At 37.4% G+C, this 23,654-nt stretch overlaps 1 protein-coding gene and 1 non-coding gene across 2 annotated transcripts in view; one reads left to right on the plus strand and one right to left on the minus strand.

Moving 5' to 3' along the window:
• Positions 1 to 1,058: 1,058 nt before the first annotated feature.
• trnad-guc lies at positions 1,059 to 1,130 on the plus strand. Its single transcript has one exon. It is a non-coding gene; the product is annotated as a tRNA-Asp (tRNA).
• Positions 1,131 to 3,024: 1,894 nt separating this feature from the next.
• The window catches only part of ipo13b (importin 13b), a 43,969-nt gene continuing 23,339 nt past the window's right edge, over positions 3,025 to 23,654 (minus strand). The window contains 19 exon segments of the mRNA XM_046835685.1: positions 3,025 to 4,627; positions 5,477 to 5,658; positions 5,756 to 5,867; positions 5,949 to 6,006; positions 6,150 to 6,216; positions 8,149 to 8,201; positions 9,201 to 9,297; positions 10,742 to 10,879; positions 11,107 to 11,187; positions 12,329 to 12,422; positions 12,424 to 12,476; positions 15,832 to 15,966; positions 16,086 to 16,112; positions 16,776 to 16,957; positions 17,083 to 17,230; positions 18,213 to 18,333; positions 18,555 to 18,721; positions 21,242 to 21,383; positions 22,217 to 22,357. Of these exon segments, the coding sequence (XP_046691641.1) occupies positions 4,531 to 4,627; positions 5,477 to 5,658; positions 5,756 to 5,867; positions 5,949 to 6,006; positions 6,150 to 6,216; positions 8,149 to 8,201; positions 9,201 to 9,297; positions 10,742 to 10,879; positions 11,107 to 11,187; positions 12,329 to 12,422; positions 12,424 to 12,476; positions 15,832 to 15,966; positions 16,086 to 16,112; positions 16,776 to 16,957; positions 17,083 to 17,230; positions 18,213 to 18,333; positions 18,555 to 18,721; positions 21,242 to 21,383; positions 22,217 to 22,357 (2,095 nt within the window). The 3' untranslated portion in view covers positions 3,025 to 4,530.

The following is a 23,654-nucleotide window of genomic DNA, read 5'->3' on the forward strand; positions in this document are numbered from 1 at the left end:
TTCATGCTCTTCATTTTTAATGAAATGCTCAGACTATAACCTACAGTCCTACTATATTGTGTAGGAGTGTAAAGCCATAGATGTATTTTAATGGTCAGGTGTTTAGTGGGGTTGAGGTCAGAGCTCTCTTTTGGCAAACCTTGTTTATTATAGCGCTCGCTTTGTGTGGAAGGAGTTGCGATGATGGATCAGGTTTGGGTTTCTTAGTTCATGTGAGGGGAAAATGTATATAAAGTAAGAGTATAGAAAGACATCCTATACAATTGTGTGCTTAGATTTTTTGTGGTATCAGTTTGGAGAAAAAACAGATATGGGTGTGATGGTCAGAGGTTCACCCTTTTTGATTCAATTCAGAAGAGACGAAACAAGAAACAGGAAACAGACAAGTACATATACTCTGGACCAGACCTGTGTTCAAACTGTTCCTTATGTGGTATTTTGTAAACCAAAGATGTGTGAAACCAGACAAGAACATCCTGTATACCTTGTACTCACATCGTGAAGATCCTACAGACACTGCAAAGACGTCATAGGAATGAGTGTTAAGATAAACAACTGTGAGGCCCTCTCAATACTAACAATAATTGATAGAGAAGAGATCAGGGCTGCTTTATTTCACAAAACCTGAAGAACAACACACAAAAAAGGCTTCCTGTTAATTGTTGGGAGGAGAGAGTGGATTATTAGAGAGCTGACTCCATTTCTTATAATGAAGGAACAGGTTTGGGCCTCTTGATTCAAGTGAAGGGAAATTGTAATAGGATATATGAAGACATTCTATATGATGGTGTATATAATTTGGAGAAGAACCACAAGTGTCAGGTGTTTACACTATATTTGGTTATATGATGTGTCAAGGTTATTAAACTAAAAAAGCTGTAACTTGACATCTTTCTCACTAACATGGTAACGAGCATGTGTGCTGCAATCCAGCCACTAAAGGAGTTCAGACTCATGGTGGACTCAAACTCCTAAAATCCATCTTCACGTTCTTATATCCTATGGCGATATCTAAAGGTAACAGGGTTTAAGTGCACTTAGCGAGAGCAGTACTCAGCTCCTCGTTAGTATAGTGGACAGTATCTCCGCCTGTCACGCGGAAGACCGGGGTTCGATTCCCCGACGGGGAGAAGCATATTTTCTTTATCTGTGTTACAACTAATGATTAGCAATAGGATGATACACTAAATATAAATTATGTGATCAAAATTTTGTGGACAGCCAATCATTACAGCCATACCAAATATGTTGGAACACCACGGCCACTTTTTTTGTTGCTTATTCCCTGAAGAAATTTGGGTTTAAAGATTATAGATCAGAATATACAGCTTTGTTGAATACATTTTTTAAGTCCTTTCTAAGCGCTGCAGTCTGTAAGCTCTTCCAATGCATACTTTGCAGAATTGTAATATCATTTATATTCATTATTCATCATTCATGTTCCAGCATGAAAATGCCCCCTTTGCACGAAGCCTGTTCCATGAAGATATGGTTTACTTGAATGGTCTGCTAAAGAGCTCAGACCTCAACCGTACTGAAGTTCTAGGATGAGTTGGGACGCTGACTGGACCCCAGGCCTCCCCACCCTACACCCGACACCAGGGGTCGCCAACTAGCAATCCGGACAGCAAGATGCGTCCAGCCGGACTGCAAAGCTTTTTCCACATAATTAAATAAATATATGCAAAACACTATATATCTAATAAAAAACAAAAAAGAAATCTGATCAAATCTATTTTATATGACGCACATAAAGGACAGCTCAGTATAGCAGTAGAGCCGTTACTACAGTTACTATGCTCACTGTTGCTACGATCAGACTACGTGCAGTTGTGCGTGAAAAACAATGGCATTCTCAAAAATAAGGAAAGCTTATGCTAAAAACCGAGTTTTGCTTCTATCTTTAAGTTCAACTCAGTTCAGCCTCACCGACGATTTTATGAAATTCTAATTTGAGGTTATTTACATTTTTATGGACTTAAAGGAACTGTACCAATGAACAAGTAAAGGGTTTCTTGCACTTTTTAATTTATCCAAAACTGGCACTTTATTTTTGTTTTTCTGAATGATATTGCTGATGATATTTTTTACAGAAGAGAGCAATGTTAAACATTAGATACATTTAGTTAGGTAGAGGCTTTTTTCTTTTCTTATTTTGTTTTAACCAGTGAGGTATTCATTACCAGTGAGGAAGTTCATTACTTATGATCTGTAATTTCAGTTCAGCAGAAACATAAGCACTTTAGATTTTTCCTTTATTAATTTTTTTTTTATAATGTGTCCAATAAACATTTTGTCCACACTAATTTCTTTAGTCTGACAAAAAGCATCAATTCATGTTTTCTAAGGTATATAAATCTGGACCTCAGCTGGCGAGAAGGTTCATTTACTGGACCTCAAGCAATTTTAGTTGAAGACCACTGCACTACACTGTGCCTGACTTTTCCAACACCCTTGTGGTTGAATAAAAATAAAATCTCCACAACAATGCTCCAAAATCTATTGGAATATCTTCCCAGGAGAGTGGAGGTTACTATAACAGCAAATGGGGACTAAATGATGAAAGGGATATTCACATAACGTTCACATCCCAAAAAGCACATACAAATGGTCGGATGTCCACAAATGCATGTCCATATAGTGTATCTAGGACATCAAGTCAATTGGGACAATTTATCAGCTTATATTTTCTGGCCTGATAAGTGAAAATTATAGCTTTTAGCTAATTAGCAGAAAGAATTAGGAAATAGCAAGAAATAGATTATATTTATTTCAGAGGACAATTTTTGCTAGTTGTTTTTTCTTTCATTTAAAAGGTGAAAATGAAAAAATGCCATATAACAATTTGGTATTAAATTCAATGAACAATGAAATAATGTGCCTATTAGATCACCTAAAATGGCACAATTTAATGTTACCTAGTTTGTCCTCATAGGATATACACACATACACTCTTTCTTCATAACTCTGTAGGACCTTCCAGGTACAAAGAGTCACCCATTTACGACACAGAAAAACAAGAGGTGCCATCTTAGATATATTTAATAAATTAAAACAAAGTACAAAAGAAAAGCAAACACATGTATATTTCTCTTCCTTTAATTTCTCCCTCCCCTTCTCCTATATATCCATTACTGGTAAACAAAATGGCAGGATGGGGAATTATCCTCACCTGCCGAATGCTCACAAGACATTCTTTTTGCTGCATGCCCCGATTTCCCTGCCCAGAAACAAAACACACATGCTACATGTTTGCAGGCAGTAGCTGGGCATTAGACAGGGAGACAGAGACACCCAGCCACCGTAAGAGTCCTATACAGGGGGGTTCTAATGGCAAACACATGGGGACTTGTAGTGTAGATTGTGTTCAGTTCCTTGATTTAAGTGCACTCAACATTGTACAGAAGCTGCAATCTGAACAAGCAAGTGTACATAACATAGACACACACGCAAAGTAGTCACGTGTTGAAATGAACGAGAAAACGGTTCACAGTTGACCGCTGTCCTCTCTTCAGGTGAGGTTCTGACGTGCTTTCTATCCAGAAAGACACACAAGGACATCTACAGGTGGATTTCACAGCCATTAGGGGCTCCCAGCAGCTTTCCCCAGAGGACACCATACACAGGGCAGGACTTCTTTCATGACCATTAAAGGTTTTTTTTTTGTTTGTTTGTTGTTTTTTTCCCCCCACAATTTTACACGAGTGTCTGTAAAATCAGCTCTACCCAGACCCATGCATGCTGCTAACTTTATATATTAAAATAATACATTTTGATGATAAAAAAACAACAAAAAGAAACCAAAAAAAAAAAGCCCATGACTCATGACTAAGTTCACAACCTTTGAATCATGTTGTAAGTGGAGGCTAGTTAGAGTATACACACACACACACACACACACACACACACACACACACACACACACACACATACATACACATTCATATTACACATACATACATCATATATAAAGCCACAGAGAAAAATTATTGGTCCCTCTCTTTGTTAGCAGCAGCATCTATAAGACTCGTACACCTCCTAGCGTCTTTCCTTTAGATATCTTTCAATTACAAAATAAAACGTTTAAACTACCGCGATTCCGTTGTTGATTTCAATGCTAAAAATGGCACAAGGAAACAGCCTAGGAGCCACGGAAGATCGAGAACGTGAAAAGGGTTGGGAAAAATCAACAACGCTTGGCATGCTGAACGAGTGGCGAGCGGAGAGAAGGACGTGTATGAAAAGTGTATGAAAAGTACCGCTTGGATAAAGCAGTGCGGTCCACTCCCCAGACGGTCCAACAGGATTTGTGAGAGCGAGACACAGGGGAAGAGAAATAATGATAATAATAATAATAAAATAACAATAAAGATGGTGCCCTCCTCAGGTCCTTACAGTGCATGCTCTGAACAATATCCATCTGTCAGGCTTTCACAATGCTATTATTTAGGTATGGATTTTCCAATGGGACGGGGGGTGGGGGGTTGGGGGTACGCTGCTAGGAATCGGATCACTTTGGACTCAGTTTGCTCAGTACTCCGCTGCATACTCGGTGCCATGCAGCCCTCGGCACACTAGAGTGAACTCTTTCACTATGTCCTTCACCCGTCGCTTATTCACCCGCTCCCTGAGAGAAAGAAAGAGACGGAGTGGTATTATAATCAATCCATTAATAACAACAGAGGATTCATGTCAGTCATGGACACGGCTAGTCGGTTTATTAAAATGCTAAATATGGGAACGCCTAATAGATTAATAATGCACTAATCAAATTCCACACATCAGTGTTTCTGCAGGTTTCACCAAGTCAAATATAAGACTTTTTAGGACTTTTTAAGACCATTAAGAATTAAATTTATGACCTATATCACAACATCAAAAAACGCACGAATACGTTGTTGGCAACTGGCCTCAACCGAGCCCTAAATTCCTTTTTTTTAAGCCAAGTATCGCTAAACTTGCACTTCCCCATAACTAAAAAATAAAATCCCATTTTGCATCTGTGGTACAATACGAGAAAGATTCTTGCCAATGACAGAAATCTGATTGGCTGTTGCATGTTGGCCTCCTTTGTAGTCGTAATACACCAAATTATATTTGGACCAGCGAAAGAACGAACTACGATATCACAGAAACAAAAAATATATATAAAAATACACACTAGGAGCATTTCAATGAGCATTAGAGGTTACATGGACATTGGAAAATGTAGACGTAGAACTGTAAAATTAAGACACACATCAGCAACATAAAACATTACCATAGTTATAAACATTAAAGCCCAGAGAACTATAAGCAACCTATATTTATTTTCTGTTAAACAATACAATACAGTTTATCTGCTTTAGATTATGTAGCACTTTTGAGGCTTCATGAGCTTCAAACTTATCAGCATAATATAAATACTGAAATGGACATTTCTGGTTATGTAAAGGATTTTTTTTATAATGGTGACCAAGTTGTGTGTGAGCAGTACCTTAGGATCTGCTGGCTAAATGTATCCTTCTGTTCATCAGAGACTCGGGATGAGGGAAAGCCTGGAGTTTGCAGGGCCTCTTTGAGCCACACAGTGAGCAGACTGAAACAGTGCTTATTCATGGAGAACAGCACTTCTGCAAACTGGTCCATTAAACTGCGCGAAGACTGACCACCGATCGCCTGCAAGAAACAAAGAGAGAGGTGAGAATTGGCATATTGGAACTGTTTCGTGCACAGATATGGAATCATGAAAGGTCCTTAATAGTCAGCGACTGACCTCCAGCACAGCCAGCAACAGGAGTTTGCCATGTTCCTGTACAACTTGGCCCACAGGAGGAACGTCTACGCAGTGCGGCAGGAGCTCCGTCTGTCCGAACACAAAAACGTTGCTACAAAAGAATCCTATAATTTCCAGATTTAACTATCAGAAAGCACGACTTGCTACAATACAGCAATATCCTCTAACTTACAAAAAGAGGCAGGTGGACTTGACAGTAGGAGCCTCTGGGAATTTGAGTGACAGAACTCCTGCAGGAAGGACTCAAGAATTAGACGGAAAGAATTCACACCACATTCCTTTTATTCCTCTTTTACTGTGCATTTTTTATATATTTATTTTGACAACCAGACAGATCGTTACTGCCGTTACGTCACGTAAAACAGTGACTTACCACAGTGGAACACCGCTTTCACGTCAAGATTCTCGGATAAAAACAAATCAGGCTTCCGTTTGAGAGCCTACGGAGCAGAAACAGCCAGTGAACACGGCACACAACATTACCGCGGCCTCTGGATCCGTGCAGAGCCCACCCGCACCCCCTACCAAAGACATCTCCTTCTTCTCGTCTACGATGTTACGATGTTCTTACTCTATTCGGACTAACAAAAGCAACTAAAGGTACATCAACTTATTTTAATGAAACTCAACAGGTAAGAAATCAAGTGCAAAAAAATCAAATACTGAAATTTAACTCAAGTCAAAACTTAAAGTGGTATGATTTTTTTTTAAATTTCCATTTCCTGTCTTCATTGGACAAAGTATGTAACAAAAAATCTAAGTAACATGTACGGATAAAGACAACTAATGCATTAAGGAACTCATTGAGGATGAGAGGATACTGAAGAAGGGAGGGACAGAGAGGGACAGAAGGACTGAGAGAAAAAGAAAAAAATAGAAGAACCTGAGATCGAGCCAAAGGCAGAAGTGAACTGACGATGTAAACCAAACGTGAGACACAAGGAGTACCAATTCGATAGCATTAACTTAAATTTTGTAAGGGTTGAAATGGTTTTGGGGACTGGAGTGATGCTGGGAGAAGGGGCTTTACAAACTATACCAGTCTTCAAATAAACATCGAGCCGCCTCCTTTTATATGGGCGTAAAGCACATAGAAATAATTCATTAAAGCCGTAATGCATGTCATTCTGCAGTATGTAAAAACCAACACATTACGAACAAAAGTTTGTGGACTCCTGACTATAAGATTAATATGTGCTTTTCCACATTTAGTCCCGATTTGCTGTTAAAAATAATAATAATAATAATAATAATAATAATAATAATAAACTCCACTCTTCAGGTCAGATGTTCCATTAGAACAAATAGGTGATGCACAATACTGTTATTTGCACTACTAAACCTAAAAATCCAAATTTGTTGTCCTTTTAGAAAGATTGACATTTTATTGCTGAAATTGTATACAAGAATATCTGTGAAAACTAAACCTATTTAGTGCATCAAATTGCTATACAGCGGTCCACCAGAACTAGATGGGTTACGTTCTAAGACCCCCCACAAGTTCCAAAAATCAGCTAATTTTGGACGCACCCCCGCAGCCCCTATGGTACCTTAGTGAATTCATCTAGTCATTATGTCACTTTAATACAATAATGTGTTTTAAAAATTTTAAATGGAATTTGTTAGTGAAAACAGTTTAAAATGTTATTCCTAACATTCCTGAACATTCCGTCCCGCTGAGGATTCCCAAGAATTTTTAGATAATCTCCAACTTGCTGTTTTCCAGATGAGAACCCGCGAAATTTCCATCGAATATCGATTGCAGCCGATTTCATTTTCAAGGTGTAAAACTTTCTGACACTACAGAGTATACTACATTATTCAACTTACTCGAGGAATCTATTCAGCCCTAAATTTAATCATTTACAACTTAAACATCTTCTTTGGTGATACGTTGGAATATGAAATTGTAACGATTTACACATTTATACTAAGTTCATTTTTCTGCATTTTTAGCATAAAAAAAATGCTAAAACCAGCATATTATAAGGAAAAGAATTGCACTGTAGAGTTACGGCTATAATGATGTTTCGAAAGAACCCCAACTCGCAGCTCACCCAGATGTCTGTGCATGAACTGTATGACTGCATACAGCATGTTTACACAGCAATGATGGCATTTCTCATTTGAAATGACCAATCACATTTCTGAAGGGCTGACCAGGCTCCTCTAAACCAAGACATTTGAAAGAAAGACTGCGTCAGTCATCCAAAAGTGCTCCTATGTCCGCTCAGGCAAAGAAAGGGTCAACGCAGAAAAGAGAGAAGAACGGAGAAAGAGAAAAAGGATAGAGAGAGAGAGAGAGAGAGAGAGAGAGAGAGAGTAAAGAGAGAGAAACCCAAAGTGAATGAAATAAGAAACTAAAAACACACCTGAGCTTGGAGTTGCATAAATGAATCAACAATATCAGGATGATCCCTGGGCCCTAAAATATAATAAAGATGTAACTTAAGAAATAATAAGAATAATAATAAGAATATATACAAACAGCAACAGAACAGATCGAACAGTCATGTGGAAAGAAAAGGCAACGGAAAGGATCTCATTGAAATAATTGCACATGTGAGAACTAGAGAGAGAGAGAGAGAGAGAGAGAGAGAGAGAGAGAGAGAGAGAGAGAGAGAGAGAGAGAGGAGACGAGAAGCAGTCTTTAAAGGTAGTCTCAGATAGAGAAAAAGAAAATCGGAAAAAGTCATGAGTCAGGATAAAGAATGAACTGAAAAAGAAATAACGAGAACAAATAAAAAGAACAAACCTAAAAAAAACAAAGTGGGTTTGGAGTGGGAACCCAGGAGACACCTGCTACTGTGACATCTTATTTCCTGTTCCTGTTTTTTTTTTTTTTTTTGGTTTCTCGATTTCTTTTACTTAAATTCAGACATGCTTCCCCTAACTGCCCCACCCAAGGGTTCACTAAAAAGCTTGGTTACCATTAGTGAGTGGGGCAGCAGCTAGCCCCAAAACTCCCTACCCCTAGCTGTTCCCACACTCCAAACAAGACCCAAGACCCCCCAATCACAGCTCCCCTATTCAGCCCAGAAATATCCCCCGAAAAAAAACACACAAAGCCAAAGGAAAACAATCCACGGCAGGTTCTCAGAGCCACAGTTAGGACACCTGATGAAGATCAGAGGGTTAATAGCACACAGAGATGTGATGTTACACAGAGGCAAAAAAACAGACTGAAGGACAATTAAAGGGGACGAGGAGGACGAAGTGCAGGCGAAGATGAACAGCCATTATCTGGGGAAACAGCATGTCAAACACAAGTGTGCTGCACAGGATGAAGAGATGGAAACTTTACACTGTTTTGTTTTATTTATTCTCTAATTTAATGTAAATTATCATTAGGAATAAAGATTTAAACAAAAACAGACTGTAATTCAAGCACTGAATGAAGAACGGGCTTCTTTGTAACGCATACCTTGTTGGAAAATGGTCAGGGTGACGGAGGTGACCAGCTCAAACAGGGATTTGATTGGAGAAAAGTGGTCTGTCTCGCTGGCAAATATATGCATCATCTAGTAATAATAAAAAATAAAACAAAACAGAAAAAAATGATATTATACATAACGCATACATATTTCTCTCTGACCTCGCAGAAGGTCAGCAGTTTCTGAGGCCGTGTCCACACCAATACATTTTTGTTTGAAACCATATAATTTTTTTTCTTGGTTTTGATCTTTCCAACGTAGAAAGATATGAAAAGTGTGGACTTTGAAAACTTTCGAAAACTATGACAATTTTACTCATTGCCGTGACGTTTAATTCCGCAAAATGTATCCACAGTACATCTGGCATCCGTTGCACTATTTTGCTCACTACATACAACGACCTTGTAGACAGTGCGCTATAATCTATACGGAACCAACAAGTGACTAGTCATTAGAGGTCAACGAATTCATTGGTTTTTGTCAATGATTCGGCAACGATAGTTTGATTGCTGGAACCATCGGCAAAAAAATCCCTACCGGTAGTTTTTTCAGGCTTGTGTACGTAGCTGAAGGCTTAGAAAGTCTGCGCTCATTACGAGAGCGGCCTCTAGAGGCGAATCACTGCCACCATGTGCTGTTTGTTTCTACACGCGAGACTGCGCGCTGCACAGAGAGCGCTATATTAGATTTATTATTTATAATTTACTGATTATATATTTATATTAATTAATATTATATAATATATATATAATTATATAATATAATATATATTATTATGTATTTCATTTAACACATTTTCATGATTCAGTACTATTTTACATGAAGTGTTGTTTTATTTTTTTTTATCCAGTGTCACCATTTTAAAAACTATTGGTTGATTGATCAGTTATGGGCAAGTACAATCCAACCTAGCTATCAATAAACTCCATTTATTAACCTCTAGTTATAATCATAACTATAGCAATTTTATCCTTTTAAATGTACCCAATTGAAAATTTGCAGATTTTAGCTACAGTACATTTGCCATCCAATGCACTATTTATGCTCACTATATACACTTACACAATGACATATAGAAGATATAGTGCACTATAAAGAAAGACATCAAGTGACTCGTCATTGTGCCAAACCTGGTTAACTACTATATCAATAAAGACAGCACATTTTTAAAATATTCAGTAAAAAAAAAAAGTGTAGCACCATTCACTTAGATATAAAATTTCAAAGAATACTCAAAGAACTAGTGTCATATTCTGCACACACACACACACACACACACACACACACACACACACACACACACACACACACACACACACAGACAGACATTTCCCTTTCATTTCTTAACACATCATACGATTAGGTGTAATCTATACGGTGCATGCCTCCGATCTAAATGACGTCACTGCATGTAACTATGGCAACAGCCTGGTGGGCTTGGAGACTAAATAGAGAATGTCTGGGTTGACAAGACTGGAACTAGAGGAAGTATTTTGTGTGGGGTTTTTTGCAGTGTGTATGAAGTGTGTACCTGTCGTGTCAGGTCGAGTGCAGAGGCTTGGGGGATAGTGCTGTACATCTGCCCCAGCATCTCACTCAGCTGAGACACCATGGGTGCAAAGTCGTGGAGTAGCGTCTTTACTGACTTCTCAAAGATAGCGCACACAGCCTAAGAGAGCGAGGGGGAGAGAGAGAGAGAGAGAGAGGGAGGGGGAGAGAGAAAGAGAGAGAGGGAGAGAAAAAAAATGTACCCAATCTTAAAACTATGTTTAACATAAATAAATAAGAGTAAAAAAAATCTCAGTTAAAAACAAAAATTGTAAAAGACTGAGTTACATGACTAGGAAATCAAAATGAAAATAAACCTGAACATTTCAAAACTGGCTGAAGTCTTACCTCTACAACCTGAGAGTCATTTAACCATTTACTGAGGACAGTGTGAATGAGGGCAAAAACCTGCTGCAACACCACCACTACCTAAAACACAAAACACACATGCATCATATTTGGGGGGGGGGAAATGTCTGTTCAGAAAATGCAATGAAGTAGAAAAGGCAGCCATTTATTCATGTTTTGGTGCAGCATGGTTTTTGAATGACACCTAGCTATTATTATTAGGTATTAACCTCCAGAAATCGATTGTTAACATATCCATCTTTTAGACAATTTGCATATTTTTATTGATAAAACATTCAGTATCTGTTAGGGGTGTAACAGTACACTAAATTCACGGTTCGGTTTTTATTACCGCAGTTTTATGATTGCATAAACAATAAAATAGGATAATTCCAATCAATGCAATACACCTTTTATATTATATTGATTCAACCGAGTAAGTAATTAAATTGGCACAAATTAAATTGTTTCAATAAAATTAAATGAATAGAAATTTTAATTAAATAGAGATGTGTATGTAAGTGTGTGTGTTTTAAATGTAATATTTATTTTTTATAAAATTCATTTTCCAAAGATTTGACCTACTTAACTGTTCTACTTATTTTCAGCATACTTCAACAAATGTCTTTATTCCTTCCATCTTTCATTCATTCACTCCCTCGATATGCGGAATTGTCAGGATTTTCTCCTTTTAAAAACAACTCAAAGCTGGACATAAAATGCTCAAGAATCCATATCGTGAGGCCGTCATCAAAACAGAAGTTGCTGCAATTTTGTGCACTACAATTCTTATTTCCAGTATGAAGAAAGTAGCCACAGTGACTGCAATAATTTTTGTTTACATTTTTTATTAATACCCCTGGCATTTTTGTGCATGTTTTCAAGTTTAATAATAATAATAATAATGAAGAAAAAAAAAAAAACCTAACGCACTCAAAGTGCTCAGCGGAGACTACACAAACTTGCGGTCTGACACTTAATTTATAGTTTGAGTTCCCTCAGGAACGTCTAATGTTCCACACATAAAACGGATTGAATACCGAAAGCCCTGTACTAAAAAATACATACAGATACATACAAATTTCAGACATGTATCATTACACCTCTAGTTTCTGTACCTTTTAGACTACAGACAGGTTTTGGGATGTCAAAATACATCTACATTTGATTTCATAAAATCCTCAATTACACACATATTACAGATGCTTAAGGTGCTACTTACTGGGTTGGGGCCTGTTTGAGGTGGGCTGGCTTTGACAGGTGGTGCACTCTCTCCTGATTCCTCCTCCTGCTTGGTGATGTCCAGGGTAGTAAAGGTTCGACAGCAGGCCCAAAATGTGAATGATGGCCAGCTTATTAGACGGGTTTGGCTGCAGAGACAGAAATAATGAAAATTAATTGTTTTTTTATGTATATGAGCTGAAATGTGTAGTGAACCATGTGAATCAAATAAACTATATGGAAAATGAAATTCAAAAATATCAGATATATGCAAACAGTTGTACTGTGTTGACTGATGTAGAAAAGGATCCAGCAATCCTGTAATCACTACTGCTCATGTTTTGACAGCCATGTGATTAGTGGAAAGCTAATCATGTGAGATTTATATATATATATATATATATATATATATATATATATATATATATATATATATATATATATATATATATATATATATATATATATATATATATATATATATATATATATATATATATATATATAAATTTTTAAATCTTCCACAAGCAGTTACACTTATCATCACTAGGTGTCACTGTCTGATAGAACTGAAAGAAAGCCTAATCACAGAGTCTGACGTAATGCCTTCCTCTGAAAAGCCAGACATCAGTGCAAATCACTGTGTGCACGTGTGTGTGTGTGTTACACATGTCTGTAGGTGTATTTTTATAAACTGGTGACTTCTAAACAAACAGTAGCATCAGCATCATTAAAACCTGTGAGAACAGGACACACTTGGACATAAACGTCCGATGTATTTAAAACAAACCATGATGACTGACTGCAAGAGGTGCTTTTGTCTGATGGAATTTTACTACGTTCATTAAACACACTCAATTGTTAGTCTGCGGCGTGTGTGTGTGTGTGGTTTCTCCTCACTAACTAAATGAATAGCGAGCTGCAGTTGGATTTCCCCCACTTCGTCTGCTTTCATGACTTGCTTTTTATTTTACTCTTAATAGCCAACATTAGCAAACAATAGAGGTTAATGTAACCCGGGCTGGAGTCCCTGGCACTGCGAGCAAACAATGTTCTTTCAGCTTAGTCTGAAACTGTTGACCTTTTGGTGCCGCAACATTACACTCTATAGAGTCTCACTTTCACTCACTTGCATCTGCTTTAATCCACATCACTTATTTTATGCAGGTTGCTTCTAAAACATGTGACCAGTGCAACACAGTATTGTAATGAAAAAACATGACATTAGCTGGTGTCTGCTCATACACCATCTGTATCTGAAACACACACACTGATTAACTCATTCATACACTCACTCACATATCTGTAACCCAGCCTCAAGCAGTAGTGGGTCTGTGTGCATTATTTCATTAGTTGTAGTTTACCCTGTGGTGTTGCTTCTGGACCCAGTGATATGCAATCTGGCCCCACTGAGAAATGTTCCATGATCATAATCACAACACACACACACAACCACATACACACACTCACTCACAAAGTCTGTTCATATGGAGCAGGGCCAAGACAAAACATGCTACATATTCCAGTAACAAAGAAGACTGCAACAAACAAACCCCAATAAATCCCAGATTTCAGTACAGCTGAATAGTAGAACAATTATTAATATTGATTATAATTATAACTATTATTAGTACAATTGTAACAATTATAATTATATTACTATTAATAGTAAGTAACTATTAATAAATAAAATAATAACCCAGATTTTATTAGAGCTAAATAATTAACCGTTCATAATAATAATTATGATAATATTATTATTAATAATAACCCAAATTTCATTGCAGTGGAATAATTTAACTATTAATAATAATAATAATAATAATAATGATTATTACTTTTAGATCACTATATTACCTTAAATGCTAACTGGCTTACCTTGCTCTTTAAAAAGGTTACATTGCTTTAACAAACATAGTGCTTAATAATAATAATAATAATAAAAAAATATTGGTGTCCCAAAAATATTGGTGTCCCAATACTTTTGTCCATATATATATATATATATATATATATATATATATATATATATATATATATATATATACATATATATGGACAAAAGTATTGGGACACCTGACTTCTCCAACCAGTTTTCACCCCAAACTGTTACCACAAACTTGAGAGCACACAATTGTAATAGGACGTCTTTGAATGCAGGAGCATTCGATTTTCCATTCACTTCACTGGAAGACCGAAACCTGTTCCAGCATGATAATGCACCTGTGCACAAAGCCAGATCCATGAAGATATGCTTTACATAGGTTGGTGTGGAAGATCTTGAGTGGCCTGCTATTGTGCTGTGACGCTGACCCAATTTAACACATATGGGATGAACTGGAATCATAATCACTCCAAAATACAGTGAAACATCTTCCCAAAAGAATGGAGGTTATTCTAACAGCAAATGGGGTATGGGGCAATGGGGTTCTAGTAGATATTTGTAAGTGATGATAAGTTTGCTTAGCTTTTACAACACCAGCCAACAAATAAGCACCAAAAAAATGTATCACAAATATTTCAGAAGTTTGAAACATTGTTGGATGGCATTTTACTGGACAATAAAAGATGTAAAGCTCTGGTTAGGGTTTACATTATAAGGCATCTGGCAGGCGCCGTTATACAAAGCGATTTTACAATTATTATTCACACAACTGAGGGTTAAATGCCTTGTTTAAGGGCCCAACAGTGTCAGCTAAGTGGTGCTAGTATTTGAGCTCACAACCATCTGATCAGAAGTTCAATGTCTTAACCACAAAGCTACGCCTTTCCAGATGCCTATACAGGTGGTGTGTTGTTTTCGTATATAAATAGTGAACCTCACACCCCACCATTTTCACAACCAAATTTATCAGTGACATTAGTTTTTTATTATTATTCTGCATTTAAAGACTAAATTATTTGGTAGAAAGATACAGAATCCAACCAGGTACTTTACAAAATAAGTAGACAACCATCAGTGGTGCTCTCGAATCCATGATACACAACAGCCCATTTTACAAACTAGTTTCAGGATTTTTTTTTAAATATGGGACAAAAATACTAGTTGTATTTTTTGTTTAAACAACCTGCTGGTGTTAATGGCTGGTGGTATGTTGGGGGCAAATCTTCAGCCACAAGCTTGCCACAGCAAGTATGAGGAAGCAGAAATTTGTAAGCTCTAAAATAATGTCTCAAGATCTTCAGCTTCAGCCGATCAAAACTGAAGAGAATCATCAGTGGTCATACAGAAAAACTTGACCATGTTATGGAGCTCGTTATAAAGCACATTTCTTTCCCCAGATTTACCTTAAAAAAAAAATAAAATAAAATAAAATAAAAAATGCTGATTTAATGTGTATTCCAAGGTATGCATTACAGAGCTGCTGGTATGACTGAGCACTTCATGCGTTATAAATGGTGTTGCGTTACCTGGTCTTCCTGCAGACACTGACTCTTGGGGATCGTATATAATCTTGCCTTACTGTAAATGTAACAAATTTGTGATGTGCGATCGATTTTTACCGTCTCTTGGGCCAATTTTTCCAGCTGCTGGATGTAGGGTGTGATGAGAGAGTGCAGATTGTGCAGAATGTCTTCCACTGGCAACGCAGACAACAGAAAACCTAGAGCCTGCATCAGCCACATACACTGACTCGTCTAGTGTGTGTATGATGGAGAGAAAGGGTAGGGCAAAAGAGAGCTAGAAATCATACTTTCTTTCAAACTTGGCCAACACAAAGCTTTCGATATGCAAAGGAAATAATGAAGACACTGACCTTGTGGATCTGTTTAATAAGCACTTCCTGTATCACAGAAACAGAAGAGGCAAAGAAGGAAGGGAAAGATTATTAGCCCACATTACTATATTTAAAAATATATATTTATATACATTCTAAATCATTTAGATACAGGAGAAGTGGTTTTAATGATAGAAGGGTATCTGTGAGAGTAAAGGGAAAGTTTATAGGACTGTGGTGAGACCTGTGATGTTGTATGGTTTAGAGACAGTGGCATTGAGTAAAAGACAGGAGGTGGAGCTGGAAGTAGCAGAGCTGAAGATGTTGAGGTTTTCGTTGGGAGTGATGAGGATGGACAGGATTAGAAACAAGTTTATTAAAGAGACAGCGAATGTAGGACATTTTGGAGACAAGGTGAGGGAGGTGAGATTGAGATTGTTTGGACATGTGCAGAGGAGGGACATGGGGTATATCAGTAGGAGAATGCTGAGGATGGAGCCACCAGGTAGGAGGAAAAGAGGAAGACCAAGGAAAAGGTTTATGGATGAGGTGAGGGAGGACATGCAGGTAGTTGGGTTGAAAGAGGCAGATGTAGAGGACTGGGGGTTTTGGAGACGGATGATCCGCTGTAGCGACCCCTAATAGGTGCAGCCAAAAGAAGAAGAAGAAGAAGAAGGAGGGATTTTAATTTTAGAATCCCAAATTAAATTTTCAGTCAAATGTGTCTACCTGCGACACCGCAACGATGTTTGTAGCATAGGGTGGCAGGTCATATCTACACTCCCTGCAGATCTTCTTCAGGGTGGAAACACTAGAAATAGAAAGGTCTGGATTCCCTAAAGCCTGCAGCACCAACGGCAACACACTGCTCAACATCACTGGGTGATCCGCTAGCCACTCGGCCAGCGCACCTACAAAAAGGCAGGGGTACAAACATACAGAAAGAAAGAGGGAAAAAGAGAGAAAATGAAAATGAGTGCATCTGAAAAATTCAAAAAGCACAAAAATGTTGATCCTTGCCGAACTACATACAAACCTATAGTGAACATGACAGTGTCTGCAAGCTGCACGTTGTTGATGTTTATTCTGGGAATGAGGCCAATCAGCCCGGGAATGACATCAGAGTAGTTCACATCTATCGTTTCTGCTATAGACTGAAAACCATACAGCAGAGCTTCCGTGTGCTGGAGAGTACAAACAAAACTGATGATTAAAACCAGAAACAACGTTGATTCGAAGCTCATAATTAAGAAGCCTTGATTTTTAGGTGTGTGTGTGTGTGTGTGTGTGTGTGTGTGTGTGTGTGTGTGTATATATATATATATATATATATATATATATATATATATATATATATATATATATATATATATATATATGTGTGTGTGTGTGTGTGTGTGTGTGTGTGTGTGTGTAAAAAGGGGTGTAAATTTACACAAAATTCGGTTCAATTTATTGATGTCGCTTATTATTACATAACATTTAAAATAAAAACAATTTACAATAAAATAGCTGCTTGGTCTACATAAAAACAAAATAGAATAAATCAAATTGAAGCAATACATTCATGTTATATTGATTAAATTTAGTAATCAATGAAATAGGCACAAATTAATTTGATAAAATCTAATTAAAATAATGAAAAATGTAATAGTTTACATTTGTTAGCGCCCATTTGGGTAATACAAATGTGTATATAAATCTGTGCGTGTTTTTTACTGAATTTTCTAAATATATATTCTACCTAACTGGTCTCCTTTTTTCAGTATACTTTAATAAATGTCTGCATTTAAGAAACAAGATATTTATTTATTCACTCAATTTATTTATTCATAAATGTATTCATTCCTTAAATCCTTCATTCATTCTCTCCCTCGATATTTAAGAAATTTCAGGAATTTCTCCTTTCAATATAAGACATAAAAAGAATCCATATCGCTAGACTGTTGTGAAAACGTCTGCGAGTGACATGAAGCGTGTGAGGCGGAGACTAAACAAACTTGTGGTCCGCCACTTATTATGTTTGTATGGGATTTTAGATTTGAACTATGTTCTGCACATGAAACAAAGATTGCATTCGGGACACAAATGTACCGCAATTAATGTGTACTGTTACCCCCCAATACATGCATAAAAAATGTCCGTATGGTGTGTGTGGTTTCTGACCTGCCAGAAGGTTGGTTGATCTGCATTGGTAAGCAGTCTGCCTAGCTTGTCATACAGGTTACTAAGCAACTCTGCTCCCAGCATCTCATAGACATACATCAGTGTGTCAGATATGTCCACCCTAAAGCAAAGAATGAACATTAAACACAAAATTTCTGCAGTTCTCTCGGTGAGTCTAAAACTGGCAAAAATTGCTGAGGAAAATATTTTTTATTTTATTTTTATTTTTTTTATGATGGACCTTAGAGGACACCCTTAATTAAAAACGAGTGAGAAAAAGAAAATACTCGGATGTAACATTAAGTTATTAAAACTACATTAAACATTAAAACTATTACACACCTGTAGATCCTGAACTGCTCCTTCTCATCGGACGACCACGATGCGTACTCCTCATCACTGGGGAACTGCGCTTTGTGGAGAAGTACATCCACCAGCTGGAAATACACAGGCCTGTAAACCTGCAGATACACTGCCTGCTTCTCTGCCTCAAATGACATGATATCATCCTGCAACAAAAAGCAAAAAGTAGATTACTGCTAGGTCTTGTACTAGAGTTTGATGAGAATACCGAAACTGACATTCAAGGAAACCTCACTTCACATTGGATTTTGAGTATAAACAACCTCTTAATCAATACTCAAAAAACAACATTCTAAGCTGTTTCTTCATCGTTGAACATTTAAAGGATCGGGCATGTAGGAGTTGGTGTTGGATCTATAAAGATCTCAGATGTTGAGCTATTTTATAAGTTGTTTAGGAGCTCCTGGTTCCACAACTCCAACTGACTGTGTAAGACTATAGACTCATAATCACACACTCCGGTGCTCATTATAGTTCTCTTTCTGGTGTTTCATATTGTTTTTATGATTTATAAACACACTCTTGATGTCACCCAAATGAGGATGGGTTCCACGTTTGAGTCTGGTTCCTCTCAAGGTTTCTTCCTCATACCATCTAAAGGAGTTTTTTCTTGCCACAGTCACCCCAGGCTTCTCACTGGGGATAAATACACAGTTCACTTATTCACATTTTTTGTCCTATAATTCTTACATTCTGTAAAGTTGCTTTGAGGCAATGTCCATTGTGAAAAGTGCTTCGGAAAGAAACTTAAAATCGAGTTTTATTGTCGCAGACGTCCACTCGTGTCTATTCCTACTCCAGAAAATTCATTTATATTCATTAAAAATTGATATTTATTGTACAGAACATTATCCAATGCAGTGCCTGTCAATCTGTTTTTGCAGCAACGATTCATCTCTTGAACAGCTTTTAGATTTCTAGCTAGTCCACAGTCAGCATGTCTGGGGGACACAGCGCAATAAACTACTGGTAATGGGAAGTTGGGTCCAATTTACCAAGACAATGGAATCATGCTGTCCATTTTAGTGAATTGAATGTCCAAGGAAATTGAATGAGATCAACTATGTCCAAGGAAATTGAATGAGATCAACTATCGCAGAAGATCTTAGAACTGGCTCTTTAATCGAACGCAGCTGACAATGATGATGCTCGCCTCACGGAATCAATCAAATCATTTATTGTCTCATTGAGCTTGGAAGGTTCTCCTTGTTTCAATTTCAGAGACTCAGTGCATGGAGCCAAAAGAAAAAAAAAGAAAGAAAACAAATGAAACAGACTTCATTCATGCAGGGAATAGATGAATTCAGAATCATTTGAAAATCGAAAACAAATCAATGACCTCTTTCACTATTCAACTTCTTAGCGTCTGAAAGATCTAGTCCTCAAATCACTAATATTGAAATGTGATTCAGTGCAGTGGAGGTTTCCTGTGGGGGTGGAAACTGGCAAACATAAGGATGGTACAGAATGTTCAAAAAGGCTTGAAGTAGGCTAACCTCGTATTTGGCACAAACACGGCATGATGAATTATTACACTGAACAGAGAATGAAGAAAAATACCAAGCACCATCTTTACCTCCGAAGATCGTCCATTCAGAGCCAAAGGTTAGCTATATATTTAAGCGCTATCACACATTCGAGCTCCGATAACACTCGTAAGCTGAATTATAGTAAAAACCCAGTGAGACACCGAATGTGGCATTTATTCATTTGTTGATTTTTTTGCCTACTATTTTCCTCGGGTCGTTCCCTTTTCTCATTATGGCAATTTTATTTTCAGGAAAAGTTCGACGCAGGAACTTCTAAATTAAAATTAGCTGAGAAAAACGGATTACGTGTTGCTAAACGATGCATGGTTATATAGGAAAATGTGACATTCTTTTTACATTATCCACCGCTCAGAGTTTATACTGTTACTTCCTATTTGTGGAAGATGAACTAGAGTTTTTAAAATCATGTCAATAATTATTTATAGTCCCCAAAATATACAATAAGAGGAATGTCACTATATATTCAGTCCTATACAAACTGCAACATGATGGCAAAATTCGACTAATCAGCTCTGTCCCACGTTTATATGTGTTTTTTAGATAAATTAATTAATATCTTTTACATGAAAGTACCTTATTTATCTACTTTTACACACTATCACCCCCAAAACAGTCCCCTTTTACAGCAATACAAAGCTCCCAGCATTCTTGCCACTTCTGGAATGTGTGCTGAAGTCTTTTCCAAGCATCTTCTTTGATTCGTGCTGGATCTCCGCAATGGTGTCAAAAAATTGGCGCACTTTGAACTGGATATTCATCTTTGGGATCACGGCGAAGTCCGCAGGAAGCAAATCTGGTGAGTAGGTAGGGTGCAGAAGTGAGTTCAGATTGTTTCTGGTGAGACTCTCACGCGTGACAGAGTGCGCACGCGGTCAGAATAGCAGACGGGGTCAGCTCCCGACGTAGACAGGACGATGTCTTTTGGCACACTGACGTATGAAGGTCGGTGCTCCTTGTGACTGTGCGTGTTGCAAAACTAGTCTTGATACCTTTTGATGCAGAAATAGAAATAGCCTGAATTTGGAATGGGATGTTCAACAAACCCATATGGATATGATAGTGAGGTGTCTACAGACCTTAGGTCACCAAAAGAAATGCATTTCAAGTGGTTCATACCTGCAGAGTGTACCAGAACGTGAGTGTGAGAGAGCTTGTGGTCTCGTTGACAGGGTAGTGGCCAGGAATGCCAGTGCAGAACATAATCATATTGACCAGTGCCAGGAAACTCTGCCAGTGCTCCACCTGCTCCAGGAGAGCCCTGTAGACGTTCACACAAAAAAAAACAAGCATGTCACAGAAATGCAACTCTTTTGGAAATATTACTCTGTGTTAAATAAAATACAGATTCATGTTTTTGTGTCACGCTATGAAACCGAGTGTGTACAGTGAAGCTGAAGATATGTGTTGCATGGCTCGCTGTCCTAATAAGGAGTCCTGCATAATTAACTCAACAGCACACACATATACACACAAAGCATAAACATGCAGGACAGGATCCAAAAAGGCTGGGTGATACGGTCTAAAATTTGATGACTGTATATATATATATATATATATATATATATTTTTTTTACTAATGACACCAAGTAAAAATAATTATATGAATCTTATTTATACACTAATCTAGTTCTTCTAGTCCTTAATTTTATTAATGGCATACTTTTTAAAAATACACCGGACGGGGGGGATGATATCAGCGAATAGCATCGTGAGACCTTTGACTTTGCTGTGACCTTGACTCTGCTCAGATCAAATTAAAAACCAGTTGCTGGAGGATAACGGCATACAAATCAAACCATTCCATCGCCCGTTCTTGAGATACCACGCTAACAAGAATGTCAAACAAACAGACAAGAAAATGTGCTTTGAGGTTTAAATGGATGGGCTGAAAACGTACTGCCTCCACTTTCCACAGTTTTAAAATACCTGTTACACAAACTGGCAAAGCAAAACTGGTTTGCGCTTCCCGTATGCCAACAAGTACCTACTGATGTGAAGAAAACAATAGACCCCTTTTGACCAAATACTGTAGAGATGTCCCTGCTACCAGGCTAAATAAATAAACAGTGTGACCAATAATATTGTGTGTACCTGGAATGGTTCTCTCCCAGGGAGACAGCGATTCGACAGATCCCGTGTGACGTCTCCATGTCCCCGTTCTGTACAGCTTCTCGCAGTTGGTCTTGGAGCTGCAGCACTTGAGGAACCAGCTTCAGTAAAGTGTTCAAATACCTGAAAGGACAAAATTCTGTCTTTACTTTTTTGGTTTGTTGGGTCATTTTTCTAGCTATAACAAGTTGTGTGGTGTCCTGAGGTTTCATCAGAGCAGATGCTAAAAGACTAATATAGCAGCAACTTTGGACTGAGTTTGTGCCATCAGTTCAAGGATATATCAAGACTGGCATACAAAAAATGTGTTCAAGAGGCCGAGAAAAGAAGGAAGCATGTAACCTTTCTCGACATGTTAAGACAATAAGATGTAATGATTAGAGGTTGAACGAATTATCGGCTTTTAATCATGGGCAAAAATCCATACTGATAGTTTTTCTGGGTTGAGTTATACAGTATGAGAGCGGCCTCTAGAGGCAAATCACTGACAACGCGTGCTGCTTATTTAAATTACAAATTATTTTTCTATATATTTTTTTTTTTCTTATCTGGGTACAGAAGGGACTTCGTGAATAATTGTGTTGCATTGAAGGTTTTAACTTCACCTCTTTTATATTTATTTATATTTAAATTTTTATATATTTATTAAAAAAATTATTTCAGTTTTATTTCTTTGGTTAAGTCAGACAGCAAATAAAAAAATTTACTTAAGTGCCTTCTGACTTGTAATGCATGGCCCTTTCACAAATAGGCCTTTTTAGTGGGGGAGAAAAATAAATAAAAATGAAATGAAATAAAAACAGACGTTCTTTTGCTGTTCTGTCTCCAGGAAGACACAGCTCTACCTCTACCATGTTGATCCATATTGTGTGTGACTTTCAGGACATGCCTTGGTCTCTGAAGTGTTGTGATATGTCAATTTCTAGTAGCAGCAAGGAGAAATCAAGCTACAAATAAATAGATTGCTCAGAAATGTATAAAAAGTATAGCGCATTTACTAAAAGTAATATACAAAGTTTTTTTTTAACTGATAAAAAAAAACGATGCATCGTGATACAAATACCAACTCCGATACGCACTTTTGTGATCGATGCATCACATCGTTAACTTTTATGCCAACGCACCCATGTGAATCTGCACCAATTTGCACGGTCCCCTTTCCTCTCCTCACATTGTTGTAACTTGAAATGAAACGTGACAGAATTGGTGGCAAGGTCTCATATTATAACTAGTCAACATCATTGCAAATAGACAAAGCTGCTTTTTTCATTTTATTTCATAATACATTCATTTTATTTTATTAGTTTAGGAGTGCAGTGTTCAACCTTTCCAATTGATTGTAAACTCTATAGTTCCTTGGGCTGCCTGCTTCATTCAAGTAATGTATTAGCGAAGAGATTAGAGAGTATTATCGTCATAT

The sequence above is a fragment of the Silurus meridionalis genome, chromosome 23, assembly GCF_014805685.1.
Source record: "Silurus meridionalis isolate SWU-2019-XX chromosome 23, ASM1480568v1, whole genome shotgun sequence".
Lineage (NCBI taxonomy): Eukaryota > Metazoa > Chordata > Actinopteri > Siluriformes > Siluridae > Silurus > Silurus meridionalis.